The sequence below is a fragment of the Trichosurus vulpecula genome, chromosome 6 (assembly GCF_011100635.1).
Source record: "Trichosurus vulpecula isolate mTriVul1 chromosome 6, mTriVul1.pri, whole genome shotgun sequence".
NCBI lineage: Eukaryota > Metazoa > Chordata > Mammalia > Diprotodontia > Phalangeridae > Trichosurus > Trichosurus vulpecula.
In genome coordinates this window covers 62,719,577-62,744,506 of record NC_050578.1, presented here as the reverse complement: position 1 = coordinate 62,744,506, position 24,930 = coordinate 62,719,577, and the positions used below count along the sequence as shown (strand labels likewise).

At 36.2% G+C, this 24,930-nt stretch overlaps 1 protein-coding gene across 1 annotated transcript in view; it reads left to right on the top strand.

Moving 5' to 3' along the window:
• The window catches only part of STPG2 (sperm tail PG-rich repeat containing 2), a 655,681-nt gene that overhangs the window by 48,940 nt on the left and 581,811 nt on the right, over nt 1-24,930 (top strand). Inside the window, exon 6 of the mRNA XM_036765397.1 lies at nt 399-510. Coding sequence (XP_036621292.1) covers nt 399-510 — 112 coding nt within the window. The remainder of the gene's footprint in view (nt 1-398; nt 511-24,930) is intronic.

The following is a 24,930-nucleotide window of genomic DNA, read 5'->3' as shown; positions in this document are numbered from 1 at the left end:
TCCAATGATTCCTTTTCTTTTCTTTTTAGAGTGATCATTAGAGTACTTCAAGAACATATACATTGCTGTCTTCCTATTTTAATTATCTTTTTGAGTCATTATGTCTTGGAGAAAAAAATCTTGGGCCAATCTTCTAATGTTGAGATAATTAGAAAAAATTCTAATAATGCATCCAGAATTCTGAATTGGGGAAATTCCCCCAACAAATCAGAATTGTAACAAAGGACAAAATGAGTTCCACAAATTTATAGTGTAACAGTTTACCTTTCTTTGATCCCCTCATTATTACATAGTTGTTGGCAGCACATATTAGCATTATGTTCAGAAGATACTCCAGTTATTTAGATGTTCATATATTCAAAATTAAAAACTCATTGATCTCTCTTTAAACTTTCAAGGGAAAGTACACTGCATTATGAGAATGTTAATATCAAGAAAGAAGATAAACTAAAGACTTATCCTTTTCTCCCACGTTATCATGAGGTAATAGTACAACAGGAAGAAAAAAAGGTAAGCTGAAAACTTGAGCTGTTTGCTAGTATTTTAAAATAATTCATCATAGAGTTTAAAATGCAGGGGTCTGGAGACTATAGGCACAAAACAGAGAAAACTGGTCCTATTTAAAATTAAGATAGGGAAAATGCTTTTGTGAATTAAAAAAACCAAAACCCCTAACTACATACGCATTGAGAATTTTCTCTCATATTTAAATTGCTTCTTTTGCCTTTCCACAAATGAGATTACAGCAGATCATTCCATCTAAAAAAGATGAGCTTTTAGTTCTTGTTTAGAGAAACATTAGGATAATATAATTCAAATGCTATTTATAAAATAGCAACCTCAAAACAGATAAAAAGTTACTATTTTCTTGGTACTAGTACCAGTGTAATTTACTGCGTAGGCTTATGTTGAAAAATACATTCAGAAAAAACCCCAACCCAAAATTAAACACTTTCATTATGCACTAATGGGATTTATTTTATATTTGATCTGCTGTTTTAAATTCAACTTAGTAGAAAACAATGAAGTAAAAATTTACTCCTTTTAGCTTTTGTTAGATAATTTTTTCTCTTTAGAAATTTTAATGTAAAACTTTAAAAAAATAACTACCTGGGTGGCAGTAGTAGTAGGAAGGATAAAAGGAAAAGTCAGGACTGGAGGAATTGTGGTTGGTCCTTTTAAAGTAATTATCATACCAGCTATACCATTATATTGTCTACATTACTCTTAGGATGATTATAGTAGGTAATGATTGCATGCCTTATAATTGCTGATTGCCTTCTAATTTGAAGACCAATGAGTTACAAGGAAGGAGAATCCCAATTGATAATTAGGTATAATTTTGTATAATAGGTACAATTCTATACATGAATGTTAATACATTTTCCTTCATATTCATTAAAAAACTGAAAGGCAAAAATTAATATTCCTTGTTGATTATTTCTGTATTATAACCATCATCACATAATTTGAAAATTTAAAGCTGAAATGTGTATTTCTTATGGTGTACCTTATCATTATTTTTATTACAATTAATACTTACAATTATATTTAATATATAATTAATAAACAACAGTAATAATAATTAACCCTTGATTTGCCTCAGGAGCATCATCCATGACATTCTCTTTGGGTCTGACAGCTGAATTGGCTGAGTGCTCCTGAAGACATTGTTTTTCCTCTTTTTCAATGTCTCTCTTTTTTGGAGGGGGGAAGGGCAGAGCAATTGGGGTTAAGTGACTTGCCCAAGGTCACACAGCTAGTAAATGTATCAAGTGTCTGAAGCTGGATTTGAACTCAGGTCCTCCTGACTCCAGGGCCAGTGCTCTACTCACTGTGCCACCTAGCTACCCCTTCACTGTCTTTTAGAAGCAAATATGCTACATTACTCAACACAATACAGTCCATAAACATGATCCTAATCAACTGATTACTTTCTACATGTGGAAACCCTAGGAAAAATAATCAGGAGATAAGGGGTTAAACATTTTGGCATGTGTGGGGCTGGCATAAGGTAGAAGAAAAGTTCTGAAGATGCTGGTTGTCTGCTTGGGAGCTCTTTTTGTAGCAATAAGTACAAGCTGGAGATCAAAGAGGAGATTGCTTCTTGTTAACTTCGAAGTACACTTGATTTCGCAGAATCGTAGGGTATTAATAGTCGAAAGGGAGCTTGTAGATCTTTTGGTTCGCACCATCTACACATGTGGGCACCTCACCTCCCTTGAGAACCATTGTTGATGGGAAAACTCATGAAATTACCCATTTTTAATAGTTCTGATTAATTAGGAAATCCTTCCTTATAATGAACCAGAATCTACTATCTCATGTTTAACTTCCACCTCTGTAACAACAATGTTGCTAGCAGCTGTTCTGGGGGTGAAAGACCAACAACAAGAACACACAGAAGGCTGCTAGCACAGATTCTTTGATCTGCTTTTCTAAGGAAAGCAACTATAAGGGGTTAACAATCTCAGTTTAATCAAGCATATACACACACACACACACACATATCATTCACTTAGTTCAGGGGGAAAAGATTAGCCCCCTGAACTTCAGGGCAAATACAAACAGAAGTTACAAGCATAAATTATAAACAGATCAACTAACACAAACCAGTCTATCCATAGCAATACATAGTTACTAGAGAAGCACCAACATCTGGGTTATCAAAGCTGGGGAGGCTGTTTCAATGGCTTGCCCGGAGTCTTATCACTCTTTTAGTGAGTGAACCCACAAAAGTCAAATGCTAACCTTGCAGTACATATATGGTGTTTGGGACCCTGAGGGCTGGGCTCAACTTAGCATTTAGGGTGTGGGAAACCAGGGTGTGGGAAAGTTCCTCAACCACCAGCACCACATCATATATAAATCAATGACTCACAAAGATCCCACTTTACCTGCCCCATTCAAACAAAGGCCAGACTCATTAAAGTCACTTGGTTGCCTTAGTATCCCAAAAGAGAAGAATAGCAAAAAATCCTGCCCCGATTACCCTTACAACCTCTTGTTCCTTTTCTGCCCACTGGAGTTCAATAGCATGCATGTAATATAATGTTTTCCTCTTTTTTTTTTTTTTTTTTAGAAAACAGTAAGTTCTCTTTATTCTTTCATTTTTTTATTCTTTTTTTTTTATTTTTAGTTTACAACACACAGTTCTACATAATTTTGAGTTCCAGATTTTCTTCCCTCCCTCTCCCCCTCCTTCCCCAAGATGGCATGGAATCCCATATAACTTCCACGTATAACTTCTCATTGAATTAATTTACACACTAGTCAAGTTGTGGAGAAGAATTATGACCAATGGAATGAATCATGAGAAAGAAGAAACAGAACCAAAAAAAAAAACACAGCACAAAAACAAAAACAAAAGAGAGAAAAAAAGGGGGAGAAAAAGGCGAGCATGAAGTGTGCCTCAATCTGCATTCATACTTCACAGTTCTTTCTCTGGATGTAGATAGCATTCTCCATCGTGAGTCCTTTGGAGCTGTCTCTGCATATTGTGCTGCTGAGAAGAGCAAAGTCTGTCAGGGTTAGTCCTCACAGAATCCATATATCTGTGGTTGTGTATAATATTCTCCTGGCTCTGCTCCTCTCACTCAGCATTATGTCATGTAGGTTTTTCCAGGTTGTTATGAAGTCCGTATCATCCCCATTTCTTATAGCACAATAGTATTCCATTACCTTCATATACCACAGCTTAATATTTCTTTTTCCTAGTTTCTTCAACCTCATATAATATAACTTCTAAACCCTTCTTGGACAACTGTCCTCTTGCCTTTCTCTGGCTTGTTATCAAAGTACTCGATATGTGGTTTGGCCTGAGTGGAATATCTTCTTTTGGACACAGTGGTATCATGTTTCATTTAGTACAGGCTAGTCTAGGGTTCTTTGGTTTTTTTGCTTTTTGGCTTTCATGTCATTCTCAGCTCTTCTGTTTCCCTTCCCTGTGTGGGATCAGGTAACAAGTCTTGGTGATTTGAACTTATCAGGAATGCTCTGCCTCTGGCTTCTTTCAAGTCTCAAATCCTACTTTCTGAAAGAGGCTTTTCCTAGTGCCCCTTCCATGCTAGGTCTCCTTATTTCCAATTTACCCTATATGTATCTTGTATGTATATAGTCATTTGCATGCTGTCTCCCTTATTAGAATGTGACTCTTTGAGGGTAGGGATTGCTTTTCTCTGTGAGCATTTAATCAATGTTTATGGACCTATCACAATATTCCCTCCCTATTACCTTTCCACTTAGATGAATACCATTCTAGTATCTTTACTTCATACCTCAGCTATTGTAATAGCCCCTAGTTGGTTTCCTGATTTCCATTCCTATCCATCTTTAACACAATCACCAAAATAATATTCCCAAAGCATAAGTCTAACCATGTCACTCTTCTACTTAACACATTCCAGTGACTCCCTATAGCCCTTTAGATTAACTATAAATGTCTCTGTATGACATTCAAAACCTCTTAGAACCAAGTTCTTTCCTAACTTTCCAGTGTTCTTACATATTATCCCTCTCCACAAACTCTGGTTCAGCCAGAATGGCCTGCCTGCTGCTCCTCAGATTGCGTTTCCCGTTTCTGTGCCTTTATAATGCTTATCCCTTTGCCTCTTGGAGTCACTGGTTTCTTTCATAGCTCAAATGCCATCTTCTATATGAACCCTTTCCTAATCCACCTGTTGCTAGTGCTCTCCCTCCCAAAGCTACCTTGTATTCATTTTGTGTGTGTGTGTGTGTGTGTGTGTGTGTGTGTGTGTGAATGTGTACGTATGTATGTATAGACATGCTTTCTTCTCCCTGTCTCTGTCTTCATCTCTATTATGGGCAACAGCTATCTCACTTTGGTCTTTATAACCCCAACCCCAAGCCCAGTACCTGGCACATAGTAGCTACTGAATAAATGCTTATTCATTGATTGATGAACTCTGAGTTCTAACCGAACTGTGCTTTACTTGCTGTTTCCTGAACTAGGTATTTCATGTATTTCCCATGATTGGAATGCATTCTCACCTCTGCCTGTTAGAATCCCTGTCTTCTCTCCAAGGTTCAGCTCATTTGCTAAGCTCTGTAGAAAGCCTTCTCTAATCTCTCTAGTTAATCTTCTTTCCCTTCTCAAAAGATCATGTGTCAACTACTTCTGTCCCCACCTCCCAGAAGGGAGTTCCAGTAATAAGTCCTTGAGGGCAGATATTTTTTTTTATTTTGTCTTTGTTACCTCTAGTGCTTGAACAGTGCCTTCCAGTTAGCAGGTGCAAATAATAAATGCTTATTGCATGGAAGAGGCCGTTTAAAATGAGCTTTGAGTGATAGGAAGGATTTTGATAGACAAAGATGGTAGGAGGACATTCTAGGTGGAAAGAATAACAAAAGCAAGATCCGAGACATGAATCTAAGTTGTCTGACCCTGTGTTTGGTGGTGAAAATATGCCAGAAGATGCTTTCAATTTTAATGAAGTCAGCTATCTTCATTAACACTCTCAAATTTTTGTAGTGTATTTTAAACATTTTGCATCTCTCAGAGTGCCTCGATTGTAGAAAACAGTAGTTTCCTAAGAATGCAACCAAGTGCTATAGGAAGATTACACTAGATGGCACCAATACTTTGGGTTACTACTGAAATACATACTGCTTTGTTCATTTATTCTCTTATGTTTGTTAGAACTAGTGATTTTAAATGAGGCAAGTTCTGATAGTTTGACTTGTAAATTGCTTAAGTATTTGGAGCAATTTTGATTAATGGACAGTGCTGGTATTGTTTAAATATTTTATTAAGGCTTGTAGATCTTTTCTGATTGTAGATCCTTTCATTTGACAATAGATAATATTCATACTTTTTTTTGAACATATTTTACTGATATACACGAGAGGCATTGTGAAGTAGAAGACCGAGAACTGACCTCAGAACCAAGATGATACAGGTGCAAGTCCTACCTCTGACACACACTGGCTATGTGAACTTGAGTCAGTCATTTAACTACTTAATGTTTTAGGCAAGTCTCTTACACTATAAGTTTCAGAGGAGGAGCCAATTTGTTTTGACAAGGGAATTTCCTCACCAGGGAGATCCCTAAACTACTGAGTTCCTAGATTCTGCCCCCATGTCTGTTCTGTCCTTGGCTCTTCATTCTCATTCATCCCTCATATCCAACCTTTTGTAATATCTTATCTTTTTACCTTTACAACGTCTCTTTTATATCAACATTTTCCCTGGTGATGGCTCTGAATGCAGTAGATGACCCTGACCTTTCTAAAGTAAGGTCTTTGTCTTGCCACTTGGACTTCAACAACTCTGGAAGGCCAACCACTTTGTGTAAGTCTGCCTTATTTAAATCTGGTTCACTCGAAAGTCAGGGCATCACCACATCAGGTCCCCTCCTAGGATGAAGGACGAACAACGTCATCAGCCTTTTCCCTACTCATAGATCCTTGTGAATCTCACCTGCATTATTACAATCCTCTTCTATTTGTTCTCCCTACCTCATCTCTCCCTACTCCAATATCTCCTCCATTTATCTGTCAAAGTGATTCCTGAAGGGCAAGTCTGACTATATCATCCTTCTATTTCATAAACTCCAGTGGCTCATTTTTTTTTTGCAGGGGGAGGGCAGGGCAATTGGGGTTAAGTGACTTGCCCAAGGTCATACAGCTAGTAAGTGTGTCAAGTGTCTGAGGCTGAATTTGAACTCAGGTCCTCCTGACTCCAGGGCCAGTGACACGTAGCTGCCCCTCCAGTGACTCATTTTTATCTCCAGGATCAAATATAAATTAAATCCCTTTACAGCCTGGTCCTTTCCTACCTTTCTAGTCATTCTTATAATTTACTCCCCTTCACATACTTCATGCCCTTATATTCTGTTCATTATGCAAGACATCCCATCACCCTTCTCCATGCACTTGTATTGGCTGTCTCCCAGAAATGCTCTCCCTTTATCATCTATGCCTCATTGCTTTCCCAATTTCTTTTAAGACTCAGCTTAGATTTCATCTTCTGCAAGAGGTCTTTTCTGGTCTCTCCCCTCCCACCCCTGACTCCCCAGTCTTTTCCTGTTGAGATTAGTTTCCGTTTATACTATATATATCTCATATGTACATAGTTTTCTGCCACCCCTACCTCTCCTTAGAATGTGAGCTCCTTGAGAGTGGGGCCCTAAGAAGGCTTAGGGTATATAGTGTTTAATAAATGCTTGTTGACTAATTGACCTAGCCCACTAATACACTTTTCAAATCTAGGTTTTTCCTTTTCCTCTAGAATATGACTTTATTAAAAAAGCACAATTTTAATTATATTTGATATTAAGCAGAAAGCTCAATAGAAAATTTTAATCAATAAAATTAAAAAAGCTTAAAAACTTATCAGTACCTACTTAACTGAAAAATCATTCATAACCTTGTGAAATTCCAAATTAGTTATTATTTTGTTATTATGAATTGTAGTTTCTGGGTAGGCTGTTACTTCTGATGCATAACTTATACATTCTTATACACTATTTCTGTCATGCAATACGTAGAAGCTGCCTGCTGTGTGCTTGATATTCAGCCACTTGAGAAAGTTGTCCAGAAATTATTTAGTAAGGCATGGTGGCTTTTTATCCAAATGACCTAACTTTTTGGGACTGATAGCCCTTAATGTTGACACATGCAAAATAAAAACTTAACAATGTTTGGAACCACATGAATAGGATAATTTCTTCAAACATCGAATAGAGATGATAACAATCATTATATATTCAGAAACCTGGCTTATTTTACTCTAGCATAAAAATGTATTTTTTTCTAGATGAAAAAAAAGATTGGGGGTTCTGGTAGAGAAAAGAGGAAGCAAGATTACCAAAAGAATGTATGGATGTGATTGCTGATGTGATCTGGTGACTTGGGAAAGTCTTGGAGAAGGTGAAATTTCCTACATAACTAGAGACAGACAAATGGACTGATTTTCAAGAAGGAGGAGCATTTTTCAAATTGTAGTTTGAGAACCTAGGGTGATTAGAGGGTCAGTGGGAGTTCACTTTTCCCAACCCTATCTCAAGAAAAAAGCTCATGTCTTTCTAGTTAAGTCTGTGTGTGGGATGGGGCTATCTCCCATTTGTGTCTTCTTTGCTTTGGTAATCACAAAACGCAACTGGTACCTTCCCCCCCCCCCACCCCAACCAGTACAAAGAAAGAATCCATTAGGTATTTTTTCAGACTGTTCCCAATGCAGGTGAAAAGGAAAATAAACTCTAAAATAAACTCTAAATGTTCAAAAAAGTTTTGAATATTAGACTCTCAACTGGTTATACCAGTAGTTTCTAGATTTTGTTTTAATTATTCTTTGATTTTTTTATTGCTTAGCATCTCTTTTCTTCATGGGCATTACCTGTTATATACCTGGTCCATGTTTATATTCTGGGTCCCTTTTTTATTTTCTGTCTTTGCTGGAGAGGACCCTTAGGCTAGTGCTGAAAATGAAATTATCCCCAGAATAGCCAGCATGGGAACAAGAGCCAATAACTGTGAGAATGGGGAGCTTACTTTCCTTGAGATGTTAGGCTTCCTGAGTAGAACCTGGGCAGACTAGAAAGGGAGGTAAAGAACAGGGATGGGTGAAGATCAGTCATCATTATGGCCTTAGCTGTATAGGACCTGGCTAGACATACAAAGTGGTTTTTTAAAAAGTCTTGACCTGAAAATCCACATGTGTGAATTCATCCATTTCACTAAGATACTAGGTAAATAAGTGTTAACTATAATTTTTAATTGTTGTAATAGCATTTAAAAAATTAAAGCCAAACTTAATGCTTAATTTATAACATATTGATGTTGGATTACATTTCATCAACCCTACTCTCCTGTCCACCAAAAAGTAGTGGAATATCTGAGAGCCGTATAAAATGTCACAAAATCATATAGAGATTTTTCTATTTACTCTGTAAATAAAAGGATGGGCCACATTTGAGCTACAAAAATAAAAAGCTAATATAAAAATAGTGGTAATTTTGGAAATAGTATATCTTCTGATTTACACATTAAAAACACAGCTCACTGGACAAAAATCAACTTAAAAATTGTATTTGAAGTGATACCATTTTAAAATTTCTTTTACTATATTAATAAAATTCACAGAGAAAGCTGGCAATAGCTAGTAATGAAGGAAAGGACAAATAAGTATGAAATTTTATTCATTCATCCATCTTAGGTTAAGGTCCATATATGTATTAATAAATACAACATATGTTCATGTCATATAAAAAAACCCCAAAGCAATTAAGACATATTCAAGAACTCAATATTTGCCACCAAGATATTATTGTTCTCTGAAATACGTCTGGCCAATTTCTTCTATTTCCAAGTCTATCATTACAAACCTCTCAAACCAGTTCTTCACATTCTCATGACCTCCATTCTTAATCCATCTCTATTCAGCCAGTGTGCAGGGGAGCTGGAGGGGTCAGAGGATTGCAGAGAGGACTTGGGTGGAAGGGTCAGGAAGGGCTCTTCAGGCATGAGGAATCATATGAGCAAAGATTAGTGCTGAATGCACGTGAAGGATAGAAAGTTAATATAGTTTGGCTGTAGGACAGTGCAAATTGAGTAGTGTGGGATAAGGCAAGGAAGGTAGGAAGCCAAGGGCTTTGAGTACCAGGCTAAGGAATTCATATGGCTAAGGAGGTAACAGGGAAACATTGAAGGATGAGGAAACATGTGAATTTTCCAAGGTGCCTGAATTTGAAACCAAATCTTTGGACTGTGATATCAGTGTTGTTTTCCCTGTATACATTCAGTGTTAGTGAGAAGATCTTCTCTGCCCGCCCCCCCCCCCCCATTTGAATAGGCTTCAGATGGGGCTCCAGGGGGAGCCAAGGAAGGGAGGCCTGATTAGATCTTTGCTCCTAAGTAGGCCCCAAACCCCTAATTACTAGGTGCTAAGCCAATGTGGGCCTGAAGCCCCCAGGGCCCGAAGGGGAGTTGCTAGTCCCAGAGCCAATAGTATGTGCCTAAATTCTGGTTGATCAAATGACATTCTAGTCAATCAGATGACATCTAAGGACTGTATAAAAAGAGAGAACAGAGCAGGAGAAGGAGGAGCAGCGGAAGCAGAACCAGCAGAAGCTGGAGCAGTAGAAGCTGGAGGAGTAGAAGCTGAGGAGCAGAAGAAGCTGAAGCAGCAGATGCTGAAGAAGCCAAGAAGCTGAAGGAGAAGCAGAAGCTGCAGTGTGCTGAGCAGGGGCTTGGGACCCATGAGTGATCATCTTACAGGAGGGCCCTAGCATTGGGCGGAAGCACAAATATGGTTTGACTTGCTGCCTTAATATTTTTCTGTAACCTCCTGGTTACTATTGTGAGGTGGGCTTATTGGATCTGGAAGGTTTTGGCCGTGCTATAGAATTGGGGGCCTTGGTCCTTGGGTTTGATACTTTGGAGCTTGAATAAATGCTTTAATTCCTCTGCCTTCTACTTAGGGAATTCCTTATATTCTGTGATTCCGAACCATCCAGGCATGCTCATGATCTTCTTCAAAGTCATGAACTTTGCCTTAATGATATATCTGGTGATGAGGATGTGATCACAAGGTATAAGATCTCTATTTAGAAGCAAAAGGACTTAAGAGGAAGAGATGAATATCCCAGGGTGGGAGGATCCATTTTATTCCTCCCTAGCAAAGGAATGGGCTAAAGGAGCTGGACTCTGTGAAAACTGGGAACCAAGGGTACAGAGTGGAGATCCTAGGGGTTTGGAAAGATGTTTACAAGAGATTAGAATTGAGTCAGGGGCATCACAATATAGGTGAAGCTGGATGGTGTTATCAGCCTACAAGCTAGTATATGAAAGATTGAGATTAAGTGAAAGAAATGGTGATAGATAAGATTCCACAGTTAAATGACTTAGGGGACTGGGGAAGAGATAGCTCTCAAGAGAGGAGAATGAATAGCCAGCAGATCAGGTGCCGAAATAAAGTGATGAGAAAAGACATGTTCACTGCTCTATTGAGAGCAGGGGTACATTTTGAAATGATAAATGGCATTCCAACCAATGAATTGTACAGAATGTACTGATATAAGGGACTTGATAACAGATGAAACAGAGAAATAAGAACTGTTCCTATAGACACTACAGATTATGAACCTTTGTACCTGAGAGTTTGTCACACCTTCAGGGAGAGTCAGATTAGATCAATGCCACAAAGCCACTCAGAGGGAATGTGATCTTGTGTGATTAACAGATGAAAGTTTGTATCTGGGGGAAAAAGCCTTGAGGGCAATCCTAGTCTCTATCTAGGATGGGATCCTCCTGGTTTAGTTTTCCCATTGTGTTCCCTTGTATATCTGGGGAAAGGCTGGGAGGACAATCTTAGTCTGTCTAGGATGGGATCCTCCTGAATTAGTTTCCTCATTGTGTTCCTTTTGAAAAGAAACATTTCCCACCTGAGTTTGGCTATGAGATTGAATCTTAGAATCAAAATGGAGATGATTTTATTTGCAGGATAATAGCCTACTCTTGCATACTCTTTTTGTTCTTTGTTTTGGTTAACTTTGTTGCTAGTTCTGTCTCCTTTAGGCTTAAGTACTCTAAGTTCCCTACACTTTCAGATGGCTGACTACCTAAGCACCTGGTATTCCTGGAGTTCCTGCCAGCTTGCTGAAGAACTGACTTCTCAAATGGGACTCTTGACCTCTTGGGGCAGGGACAGCTATTAAGTCCAGTTTCAGCAACAAGAAGCTATGGAGGATGAGACCTTTGCCCCTTACCCCAAGATTTTGAGCCCCATTCGTTCGTGGGGGGCAATGAATATATTGCTAAAATTGTTCATTCCTCTTTGCTGTTATTGATAATCATAGGATCATAAGTAGAGATCGAGAAGGGACCTCAAAGATCTTCTTTTCCAACTTGCTGTTTTTACAGATGAGGAAAATGAGGCTGGGGAGGTTAAGTAACTTGATTAAAGTGCCATAGCTTGTCAGGTGTCAGAGTTGAGGTTTGAACCCAGGTCTCAGGGAATCATGTCCAGGGTTAATATCATTGGCCAGAGTCAAAGGATTCATTCTTACTTTCTGTTAATAATTCATCATCTAACTTTTTTTCAGGGAATGTATTTTAAACACATTGTTTTTTGGAGAAAGCATCCGCTGAAGTAAAACAAAATTTATCAACAAAATAAAAATTTTAAAAAAGCAAGCTTAGGAGCTTCTGAGTGTTAGTATGAGGAGTTTTATTTTCTCCACACATGTAATAACCTTCCCCTGTGTATTATTTCTGAATCTTTAGAGTCTCTTTTTCTTGTGTACAAATCCAAAGCTTGGAGGAGGAAAAGGAGGGGAAGAAATAAGGTATTATAAAGCCCCATGTGACACTATAAGTATAGGTGAAAAGTTTATAACTTAAGATTATATTTCCTATTCTAAACAATTTAATAAAATATGAAAATGTAGTGTGCTTTAAAAAGATTATCCTACATAGTTAATATCTTATGTGGTCAGCCAGCAGAGAAATTTAGGAAGAGTTAATTTCTGTAAAACTCTAGGAAGGTTATTTTAGATGACTGAGTTCAATAAATAATAGGAACATTTTTCAGGAATTGAAAGAGACAAAGAGAGTGAAGTGAAAAGGAGAAGAGGAAGTGAAAGAGATGTCCTAGTAAGACTGATGAGTGCCTGAAATATGCCTCTTTGGTTTTCAGGCTCAGCCTTTCATGTCATCAATCAGTCAAAAGTGGCAGGGAGTGACCATTAGGCGGATTCATTAACATCCTGCAGCCTGCTGGTGTTGGGTGACCTGCATCTGTCTTCATTAGAAGTTTTCTTGTTGCCAAGACTGAACAGATGGGTCATTATTGCCTACACTGTCCTGTGGGCCTACCTGGAGGACGTGCAAAGTCACGCTATAAAGGACATACTTGCACATTTACCTACCAGAGAGTGAACAAAATATTTTGAGTAATAGTGGTATATTTAGGCATTTTAAACTATCAGCCTTATGTTTGTTGGCTGAAATTCATGAGAAAGCAAAATAAGCTTTTAGAAATAGTGGGGGTATGAAATGATTTCTTTGTATGTAAATCTGTTTACAATAAATGTATCATATCAAAAAGCTACAAAACAAAAAAATGGTAAACTGTTAAAATATATTAACTATACATTTTCTATTCAATTTATATACATTTGTACTGTAAGCTTTACTAGAACATAATATACAATGGACTTGGCAGTCTTTGCTTACAAAAAAACAAAACAGACTATATAAACTTACAGACTTTAAGGGACTTCAAAAATGCCACTTTAACTAAGGCATTCCAAGTGAGATCACATCTATTTATCCAAGACAATGGATATGTCAGCATCTGTTATATTTTTAAAGATCTCTAGAATCTGTATTTATGGAAAATAAAAACAAACTGACAATTTGAATGCAATCTGTTCAACGTTCTTGATAGTGTGTCACTAGGCCCTTTCTTTGTATTCTTAGATAGTCTAGAAATATAGTTTCTTAGAAAATCTAAAAATAATATATGACTACTTATTTCAGAGACTGTATTTTCTTAATAACGATAGGATTATTACAAGATTTGATTTAATGCATTAATTTTGTCACCAACTTTGCAAATATTGCGATATTGTCTCCATCAAACTTTTCACAGTAGATTCTCTACTTTCTTTACCATACCTTTTATTGTCTACTAACATTCAAAGTCATGGCAAGAAGAATCCATCTCGATGTGTTTAGAATATGGAACTAAAGTATCTCAAAAGCCTATCTATTAGCTGTTATAACACACCTTGGCACCATTAGAATTTCAAACTCAGACTTTTTGCTACAGGATTGTGGATGCCATAAAAGTATACTTAAAAATGGAAGTATTTTCTTTTCTCTGTGTTTTGAGTATCTGACTAAGTTACAGATAATCTATCGAAGGCATTTTTGAGGTAATTTTAGTCCCTCCTAAGGTATATAGAAGAACCTCTGTTGGAGAACATGATGGTGATGATGAAGGTGGTGATACTTCTTACTTCAAGGGCTGTTACGTAATTAGTGTGGGCATTCCTTCCACTGACACAGGTGGCAATCCTTATTGCCTAAATAGACAGCTGTGACTGAAAAAAAAATCCTCATATTGAGACCAACTACTTTACTCAATTACCTAGGTTGGTCAGCAGATGACAGACATAAATTTATTTATTCATGAAGTTGTATTTGAACTCTTTCTATCTTGCCATAGTATGTGCCAGAGCTTTGGTTCTAAATTGGCATATTTTTTTTAACAACCCAAGGTTACCTTCACATCAGAGTAGGTCTTTTATGAGGGGTGATGATGATGATGATAATTATTATTTTACCAGATTCTTTTACTATATTGGTGAGGGAAGGTGTTCTTTTGCCCAGGAGAGCTGAAATAAGAGTTCACCAACTGCCATTCTTTCAAAGAGCGTTGTATTATCTTTTAGCTAGACTGTTAATAGTGACTCCTTTAAAAAGGGTGAACTGGTCATTAATCCAGTTATTAATTCAACAAGCATTTATTTAGAATGTACTATTTGCCAGGTCCTGTGGTAGGTTCTGAGGATAAAGACAAAGCTGAAATAATTTTGGCCCCTGAAGATCTTATGGGAGACAAAACAAAATGAACACAGATGAATGAATACAGAATCTCTGTATAAAAGTATGTACACATTAATTTTTTTGGGGGGGGGAGGAGGAGAGGAGATTTCTTAGTGTATATTTAGTATAAGTCCTAAATATAAGAAAATTTAATTTTTAATGTAAAATCATCCTGACATGTTTTTAGATCTCTTCTAACTCCAAAATTCTATTATTTTAACACTGAAATCCAAGGAGTTGAGGGGAAACCTTAATAGAAAAGAATTAGCAAAGTGTTTGAAGAATCCTGCTGCTTACGTTGCTGTTATTTTTAATGAAATAGTTGAGGATGACACAAAGACATATTAAAACATACAGAAATGTCATATATTTATAACATGAGAGAGATATATAACTTAAATTATCCAGCTAATCCTTAACTTTCATGGGGGTAATTTTCCAAGAAAAAAGTAAAAAACTATGAATGTTGATACATTGAATCTATGAGAAATTGGGGGTTCAGTTTCTGCAACCACTAAAAACTGTAATCTTTTGCTAAAGATCGTGGAAGATAAAATACAATTTCTGCATACAATTCTTTATAACAAAAAACTAATTCTGAAAATACTTTTCATAACACAGCAACCCTGAAATAACCCATAAAATGCAGTACATAAAATAAAATTGATAACATGCAAATAACTTTTTTTTGTGAGTAATTCCCTAGAATTCTTTGACCTTTTGTACTAACATTTCAATTAAAAATTGATTTCAGACAATATTCATTCACTGTTCATAACACATGAAATCTGTCGTGGCATAAATACTTTCCTCCTTTTTGTGACTATAACACATCTTTGATTTGTTAACCCCAAACTCAAAGCCAACAGTGGCTATAGACATTCTGGCATGGTGTTATACTTGAGCTTAGAGCCCAAAGGACTTGCACTACACTTTGGGGGCACAATTGTAATATGAAACTGGAGTTTTAAAGAAAAACAATGAAAATATACAAGAAATGCATGGGGAGCAATTTATGATGGCAGGGTGAACAAGAGCAGTGAAGTGCCTAGTAGGATACCAGTAGCTGCACAAACCTGAGTGCATTGCGTCTCTTATTTTTTTCTCTACTGCGCATAATGTGTGTAGTTGCCAATACTAAAGTGAAAATAAGATTACTAAGAAAAACACGTGAATGCCTGAAGTTACAAAAGTAAAATGCATGAATGTTGAGAATTGCCTGTACTTAAATGGACTTCTGTTCCCACCTATGTGGTTTCTCTCTATAGGGATGTAGATTATAATTTTTCAGGGTAGGAACTGTTTGATTTTTTGTTATATTTCAACTGCCCAAGCATACGCCTTCCATGCAAAAAATGTTTAGTTAAACATTTGCTTGATTAAAGAGTCAGTCAGTTAATAAATATTTATTAAGCACTTACTCTATGCCAGGTATCATGCCAAACTCTGGGGATACAAAAAAAGGACAAAACACAGCCTCTGCTCCCAAGAGCAGAATGAGAGCAACAACATGGAAACAACAATGTACAAATAAGATTTATATATATATATACACATATATATACACACACACACACACACACACACACACACACATATATACACACACACACACACACACATATATACACACACACACATACACATATATACACACACACACACACACATATATACACACACACACACACATATATGTATATATCTATATGATAAATTGGGGGTAATCAATAGAAGGAGAGTACTAACATTAAGGAGGACCAGCATTTGTAGATGAAACTAGAAACCTTTTATACAACTCTTTATAGATGGCTGCTCACTCCTAGGGGTTTTTTTTAACCTCACAGGTTGTTGTAATGTTTTGTAAAATAAAATATCACTACATAAATGCTTTGCTCATATTTTCCTCTACTGAATATTATTGTATTATTATTCCTCCTCCTATACGAATAATTGTCAACCCATATGCCTACTTTTCTAAGCTCATATTGGTCTGATCAGCCGCAGTTGGACACACTGAAGCTTGAATCTAGCATAGTGATGTCATTTTGGTCCTTTTTGAGAATGAAGGACAACAACCAACCAACCATCATTGTATTATTATTTCTCCTATACGAATAATTATCAACCCATATGCCTACTTTCTCATTGTTCAAAAATCTTGTTAGAATGTTCTTTTCATCTGCCTAGGATGTCCTTGAAAACATGGGCCAAAAATAGGTAGACGCACAGATAATTTTCTAGATTTCAATATTTTATGGTTATCAGTATTACACTTGGACTACCCACCTGTTACCATCCTTTTTGAAACATAGACTATTGTCCCTTTTCTCTTCATATTTCTTCCATAATGATTTTAATAAGAATTAAAGCACTAACATTAAGGAGGACTAATATTTGTAGATGAAATTGGAGACTGCATTTCAATAATCACAATTAACTTAGAGTTGCAGAATATGATCACAAAAAACATTTGAATCCACAGTCAAGTGTAGTTTTAAACTCTCTCCTTCAACAAACTGACTCCCAAGTATTATGTTAAGGTCTTAGAAGTTTGCTTAATAGGTTTTTCTAAATCCTCCCTATCCCAGACTTCCTCATTACTACCTCTTCTTTGTTACTACCTAGAGCACTACTAGCCTACTAGTCACCAACACCTACTCCTTGGTGTCATCCTCTACTTCTCACTCTCATCCCCCATATCCAATCCACTGCCAAATTTTGTCATTTTTACCTTTCACCAAATCTCTTGTATATGTCTCTTTTTCTCCAATCACACTGTCATATCCTAAGCTCAGGCTCTTACCACCTCTTACCTGGACCCCAGCAATAACCTTTTGGTTGTTTTCCTTACCTCAGTCCTCTCTTCACTTCAGCACATCTACTCGGCAGTTACTAAGTAAATTTTTTCTGAAGCACAAGTCTTTAACATCCCTGTGCTGAATGATCTCCAGGAGCTCCGTACCACCTTGAGGATCAAATATAAAATCTTCTGTTTGGCATTTGAAGATTTTTATAACATGTCCCGTTCCTAACTTTATATATTTTTTTTTATAGATTACTCCCACATGAGCTATACTTCAGCTACATTGGCCTTTTTGCATTCCTCAAATATGGAACGTAATTTCTCAACACCTTGCCTTTAAGCTGGCTGCCTTGAATCCCTGGAACACAATGGTCCCTCATTTCAACCCTTTAACTTTTTTGGTTTCAAGACTCACCTTAAATTCCACCTTCCATAGGACACCTCTTGGTTCTGATGACTTTCCTCTTGCCTATTACCTTAATTTATTTTGTATATATCTTGTTTGTACCCATTTGTATGTTGTCTTCCTTATTAGAGCATATACCTCTTGAGAGTTATACCTTTCTTGGTGTTCCTGCCACTTAGCACAGTGTGTGGCACATTATGGGCATTTAATAAAAGCTTGCTGACTGATGGAGAGATGTCACCCTAGGAAAAACAAAAACAAAAGCAAAACCTTTGTTCAACAGTTTTCTGATTACCACTGTCAAGCAAGGAAATAAATAGACATGGATTTGCCACAGTTGCTTACAGTTATATATTGAGGGCACTATGTGCGATGTCCAAATGTAAGGGAGATTTTTTGATAGGTAGCAACATTCTCTGGAAATTCCTTTTTGCATATGGCATTGTGATACTTGCAGAGAGCCTTCTCAGTGAGATCCATAGCCACAAAAGCTTAGCAGTGCATTAAGGAAGAAACAAGGATGAAAAATACATATTGTCCAAATCATGGCATTCATTTGGATGCGAAACAGTTGAATTAATCTGTCAGTACATACGTGTTTGAGAGGTACTGCAAACGTATCTTGATCTGGCCCCAGCATTAAATAGGAAGAAGAGATGGATTTCATTAAGGAAATTATACAGCACCTTTAATAATCCCAACCTGCACCCTATTGTAAAAGCCAATTTAAAAATAAAGCAACAAACAATATCCTCCGAATAATGTTATTTGGCTGTGAATCACAGAATATATTGAGAAACAACAGTGGATGGACGATGACTATAAGTAGACAGCAGAGTATTAACATAATTTGCCATCTAGAAGTGACCAAAGATGATCAAAGAAGAAAGATGAAAAGGAAATAGGAAACAGGCGGATAGTTCAAGTGTTACATTGATAGCCATAATATATGGAAAGACCTAGAAGAAAGTATATGGAACATCGGGTAAATCTTCCAGGAAGAATTTGTGAGGACTTGGAACAAATTCACATTATAACTGGCTGTAGATGAGTTGTGATCTCTCCTGGTGAAACAATGACCACGTCAGTGAGATAACTCTATTCATGGAGGTACTAGAGTATTATTATTGTTATTTACCTTTTTCATACATAGTAGGCCTAAAATCTCATTGATATGCGTATTTCTTCCTTTTGGTACAGATTACAGCCTGTCTATGGTCTTTTCATCCTATGAAATTCTTGTTCATGTTTTCCTATGGATCCTCTACAGAGAAGTTCAGCAGGGGTAGAGGGCCTCCTTTATGTTAGTTTATATCTTATGGTCACCAATGGGGATTACTCTGGTAGAGTATCTTATCTCTTGATTTTAGTACATGCCTGACTACCTGCCTTTTTTTGAACATATGTAACTACTTAAAAATTAATTTAGAGAAACAACCGTACTCCTAGCTCCCACATTTTTATTTTCCAAAATACAGAGATAGTGTCTTTTTGTTCCTAGTCCAGTGAACCAATGATAAATATTAATGTCAGTAGAAAAAATATAGTTCCAGACAGAATACATATTTTTTACATGTACATGCATGTTTTAGTAAAATTACTTGTTCAATTAAGAAAACCAAAATAGGTATCTATTTTTGTAGTGTCCAGAGAAATTACAACATAGAATATGAAAAGCTTTTCTACTATGCCTGCTAAAGTTTTCATGACCTCTAGGGTTGGTGCTGATATTTCCAACTCTTATGCTAAATGACTTTCAACATTATTCTGTCAGCAGAGAACATAAAGATTGACTAGTTTGAAATGGCAGTCTTAGGAAAAGACATTAACTTTGAAATAGAACTGCTAATAACGTAAAAATCACACATGACCAATCTCAACATTTTTCCTCCGTGTTTCTCGTCCACTTTGAAAAACATTTATTTCTTAAACATTCATATATTGAACCTTTACTACAGGGAGGGTGATAATGATAATAATAATAGAAAACTTATGTAAGATATTATCTGATAAAGGATTTCAATTACAATAACCCTATGAGGTAGGTAAAACCTACCTCATAGGCAGGCACTTATTTATATAGTATGATATGATAGGTACCCTGAACCAAAAATTTTTATTCCATTCTATCTGAAATTCTACCATTAGAGTCATTCCTGTGGGCTATGACATGGAAAATGTGTATTGAAGTGCACATGTTATCTGGATGAGTTATTACATCAAGATATTAACCATTAATCTTGACAAAAACCTACTTTTATGCCTAGCCAGAGTGCAGAGATGATCTAGAACAAAGTTGCCAAGCATATGGCCCATGGTCTACATGCATCCCACAGTACTTCCGAGTGCTGCCTGAACCAGATTAAAATATAATTGGGAAATATTTAACAAAATAAGTAAAAATAAAGTAGAACATAAATAATGTTAATATGTGTTTTTCCAAGTTGTAGGTGGCTGCAGAGATCCTTATGAATGGTTTAATGGCCTCAATTTCTATTTGAGTTTAACACCACTGACCTAGAAGTCATGATGGTCATTACAAAAGAGCACATGCTTTGGCAGGTCAGATCATATCTGGATTGTTGTGGAAGAGTAGGGTTTGTTTCACTTCTTGTGTCTGTGTTTATAGCATGTACCAGAGTTCCTGGCACATAGTAGATGCCTAATAAATGATTGTTGAATAATTGCATTTTACATACTATTTTCTAGCAATAACACTGACAACCTTAAATATATATGGAGGATATCCTTTTAATCCTAGTATTCTTCAAACGATGCTGAGGTAATAGAATACCTCAGTCTTGTAAAGGGCAATGGAAAGGTATGTGGTAGACATGGGTAGATCATAACACATCAGCCCAGAATCACGTAGAAGAAGCAGCATAAAAGGATTTCATCAGAGGGAAATACGACTGGAAAAGTTGGGCCACTCATGTGGCAAGAGCCAGGGATAACCAATAGGTAGTCTGCATAACCCACTGGTTATGCCCCACATTGGGGCAGTTAGATGGTACAGTGGGTACTAGAACAGTTGGGGAATCAGCTATGAATGATTTTTGGGAAGGCACGAACAAGAGTTGGGCAGGACAAGAGAAGCTGAGATTTATAACTTCAGAGGGAGAGCCGGCATCAATGAGATATAGATTTATCGAAATATCAAAGCAAAAGTATATTTATATTTTTCATAAGCTTGAACTATTCTTTCATTTTCTGGTATGAATTTATCTTGGTCTTAGTGAATATTTTTGAATGTATTACAGTGGAGTCTTTGTATTTAGTATTTTTGTAGCAGAATTCATTAATGATTTTGGTAGATAGAGGAGCAGTATTGGCACGGTGAATAGAATGTTGGACCTGGAGTCTGGAAGCCTGGTTTCAAGTTTTGCCTCTGACATTATCTATGTGACCATGGACAAATTTTCTACCTTCTCTAAGCCTCAGAGAACTCTTAGACTACAAATTTTAGGTGTATTTTGGTCAGTGGAGGGAGTGGGTATGCAGGGAGTTCATAGACTCATATAAATTCAAACAAAATCATAGGTCTTTGACATTGACGATATATGGTCTATTGTTTTGTTGCTAATGTGCCCCTTCCTTGGGTATCAAGAACATGGAGTTTGGTAATGTGCCTTATTTTCTATTTTTCCAAACGATTTATGCAGCCAGGGATTATTTGTTCTTTAAATGTTTTATAAAATTCACTTGGAAAATTTTTGAACCTACCAGCTTTTTCTTTGTGAATTATTTTGTGGTTGGCCCAATTTTTCCTTTAGTGTTCAGGTTGTTTGGATTTTCTATTTTCTCCCTTACTAACCTAGGTATTTTATGCTTTTGTAATGTCATTTAACTTGTTTTTAACTTTTTTGGGCATGTAACTAGGCATAATTGTGATATTTTCATTATTTCCTATCATTGATAATGACTTTTCCTTTATAATTTTGGATTTTGTTGATTTGTTTTCCCTGTATCTATACCTCTGTCATCAAATTAGCTTATGTTTTATCTATTTGATTGGTCTTTTCCAGAAACCCTCTCTCAGTTTAATTTAGAAGATTGTTGTGAGGATCAAATAAGATTAACATATGTAAAGCGCTTTGCAAACTTTAAAGTTTATATAAATCCTAGCTATTATTATTACTACTCCTATTCATTTTCAGGCTGTTCCCTGTCAAAGATTTCTTGACTTTTAGAGTTGTTAGTATTTGAAGCTATTTTGTATTGCCTTTGCATTTACCTTTTCTTTTCTCAATTTAATTTATCTTTTTGGTTTTCATAATTTCTCCTTTAGTACTTTGCGGTGAGATTTGTTTATTTTCTAATTTTTTTTAGGTATATGCTCAATCTTTTAATTGTCTTTCTCTCTTATTAAAATATAAAATTTCCTTTAAGGAATGCTTTGGCTATATTCTATATGCTTTGTTATATTGTTTCGATTTTATCATTTCATTCCATGTAATTAATGTTTCTATGGATTATTCCTTGATCTAGTCATTCTTTAGTATAACATTTGGTCTACACTTGGAGTCTTGAGTTTTTGGTCCAGACTTTCCTTAATGTTTAAAATTTTTATTGGATTTTAGTCTGTTTCAGATGTGTTTAACATTTCTGCATTTCTGAAAGAGTAATTCATGCAATATGACATGATTAATCTTTGTAGAGTACCATATCAGTGATGAAAATAGGAGTATTCCTTAAGATTTCCACAGATTAATTGCCTAAGTTCTATCATAACTATTTTTTTTCTATTATTCTGATCATATGCTTAATTTATTTCCTGCTTCTCATTCAGTTAGCTTTGTTTAAGTCTGGAAGAGGCTTATTGAAGTCCCTAATGTTTTTTATTAGACTAATATGTCTTCCAATAAACAAATGAACAATATAGAAATGAAAATAAACATGAATACTCTCACAAAAAGTACTGAAGGAGAAACTTCAAAAATCAGAGGTAAGCAAAATTGAAAACAGAGAAAAAACGTAAATGCAAAGGTGTTTTGTTACTTTTTTCTTTAAGTACTTAAATATTTCTTTTTTTAAACTAAAATACCTAAGCTAATACTCTTTGTTTCCTCATTAATGCCTAAAGAAGTTGGGTCACTGAAGGGATTACAATTTGTTTTTCTCCTCTTTAGAATGCTTTAGAGTGCTGTATTATCACTTTGTGCTTTTGAGCTATTAAAAATGTTTATCTTTCTTAAGTTTCTTTTGTCTGCTGCAGGTTGTCCTTTTTAGTGTGTGCAAACCATTTCCTTGGTTATTATTGTTGTTGTTATTGTTGTAACTGTTATTAGAGGTGAGGTCTCCTTATCTCACCTAGGCTGAAAGTACAATGGCCACTCATGGACCTAGTCCCAGTGCTGATTGGTATGGAAAAATGGAAGCTTTAACCTGTTCTACTTTTCCCAGGACTCACCATATTAGTTTCAGACTTAGTGGGGATACCCAATTGACCTTAGCCCTACTGCAGTTCAGAACTTCCAAGCTCAAGAGATCCCCAGCTTCATCTTTTCCTATAGTAGGGAGTTATCGGTGTGTAACACTGCAATCCTCTGTGTGTGTGCATGTGTTTTAGCACATCATTTCAATACTTTGTTTTCTCATTTTTGATGTATAGTCCCTCATGGTTATGGCAGACTTTCTTTGATGCATGATCTCTTTCTAGCCACTTGAAATATCCTGTTTTTTGACCTGGGGACTTTGGAGTTTTCTCATCACGTGTTTGGATGTTTTATTTCTGTTGGTAAAGCACGGATTTTATTCATCTGTACTTTGCCTTTTGATTTGAATGTGCACCTATATGATGTAGTATGGTATATAACATTTTTGTTTAATTGTGTTCTCCTGAGTCAGTTAGTTGATAAGCATTTATTTAGCTCCAACAATATGTGCTAAGCCCTGGGGATACAAAGAGAGGCAAAAGATGATTCTTCTTATCAAGGAACTCAAAGCCTGATCAGGAGATGACATGAAAACAATTATGTACAAACAGATGTATACATGATAAACTGGAAATAATCAATAGAAGAAAGATTTATTAGTATTGCATTAAGGAGAATCAGGAAAGGCTTCTGGTAGAAAATGAGATTTTAGCTAGGACTTGAAGCTGGGAGGCAGAGATGAGGAGGGAGAATATTCCAGGCAAGGGGAACAGCTAGAGAAGATACCTAGATTCTGGAGATGTGGTATTTTGTGTGAGAAACAGTGAGGAGGCTTGCACTGCAAAGTGTGTGGGAGAAGTAAGGTGTACGAACACTAGAAAGGTAGGAAGGGGGCAACTTATAAAGGCCTTTGGGTGCTGTATTTGATCCTGGAGATGATAAGGAGCTACTGGAATTTATTAAATAAGGAGTGATATCATCAAATCTGTGATTGAGAAAAATCAATAGAGGATGGATTGTAGTGGGACTTAAGATGGGAACCCATTGCAAACTATTGCAATAGTCCAGACATGAAGTGAAGAGGGCCTGCAGATTATCTCTCTGCATCTTGTTTTCCGTATCAGTTCTTTTTTTATAATAAATATCTCACATGTTATTCCAATTCTGTAGTCTTTTGAATTTGCTCCAACATTTGTTCTTATATTATTGAGTGTTTTAGTTATTTTTTTAAATCCATTTTTAAGCAAAATTTGGGTTTAGACACAATGTTTTCGCTTTACTCTCTTTGGTACCATACCAATCAAATCATCAAAGTATAATAGAGTTAGGAAAAAAGTACCAACTAAATTCATCTGGAAGAACAAAAAGTTAAGACTCTAGAGAGAAATAATGATAAAAATTAGAAAGGGGGGGAGTGCTAGTAGCAACTGATTTCAAACTATACTATACAGCAGTAATCACTGAAACTGTTGATTAAAAGTAGCAAAATTGATCAGTGGCCAGATGAGGCAAAAAACAACAAAGCAAACAAATCAAAGAAACATATCCACATAGTGGTACAGTGCTCGATAAACCCAAAGACCCTCAACTACTGAAGAGACTCACTATTCAACAAAAACTTCTGGAGAAACTGGAAAGCAGTTTGGCAGAATTAGCTTTAGTTCAGTGCTTCTTTTAGTTGTCAGGATCCCTTTGACAGACTGCAATGCCGGTGGTCTTACTTCAGAATTATGTTTTAAATTGCATAAAGTCAAATATATAAGATTACAAAG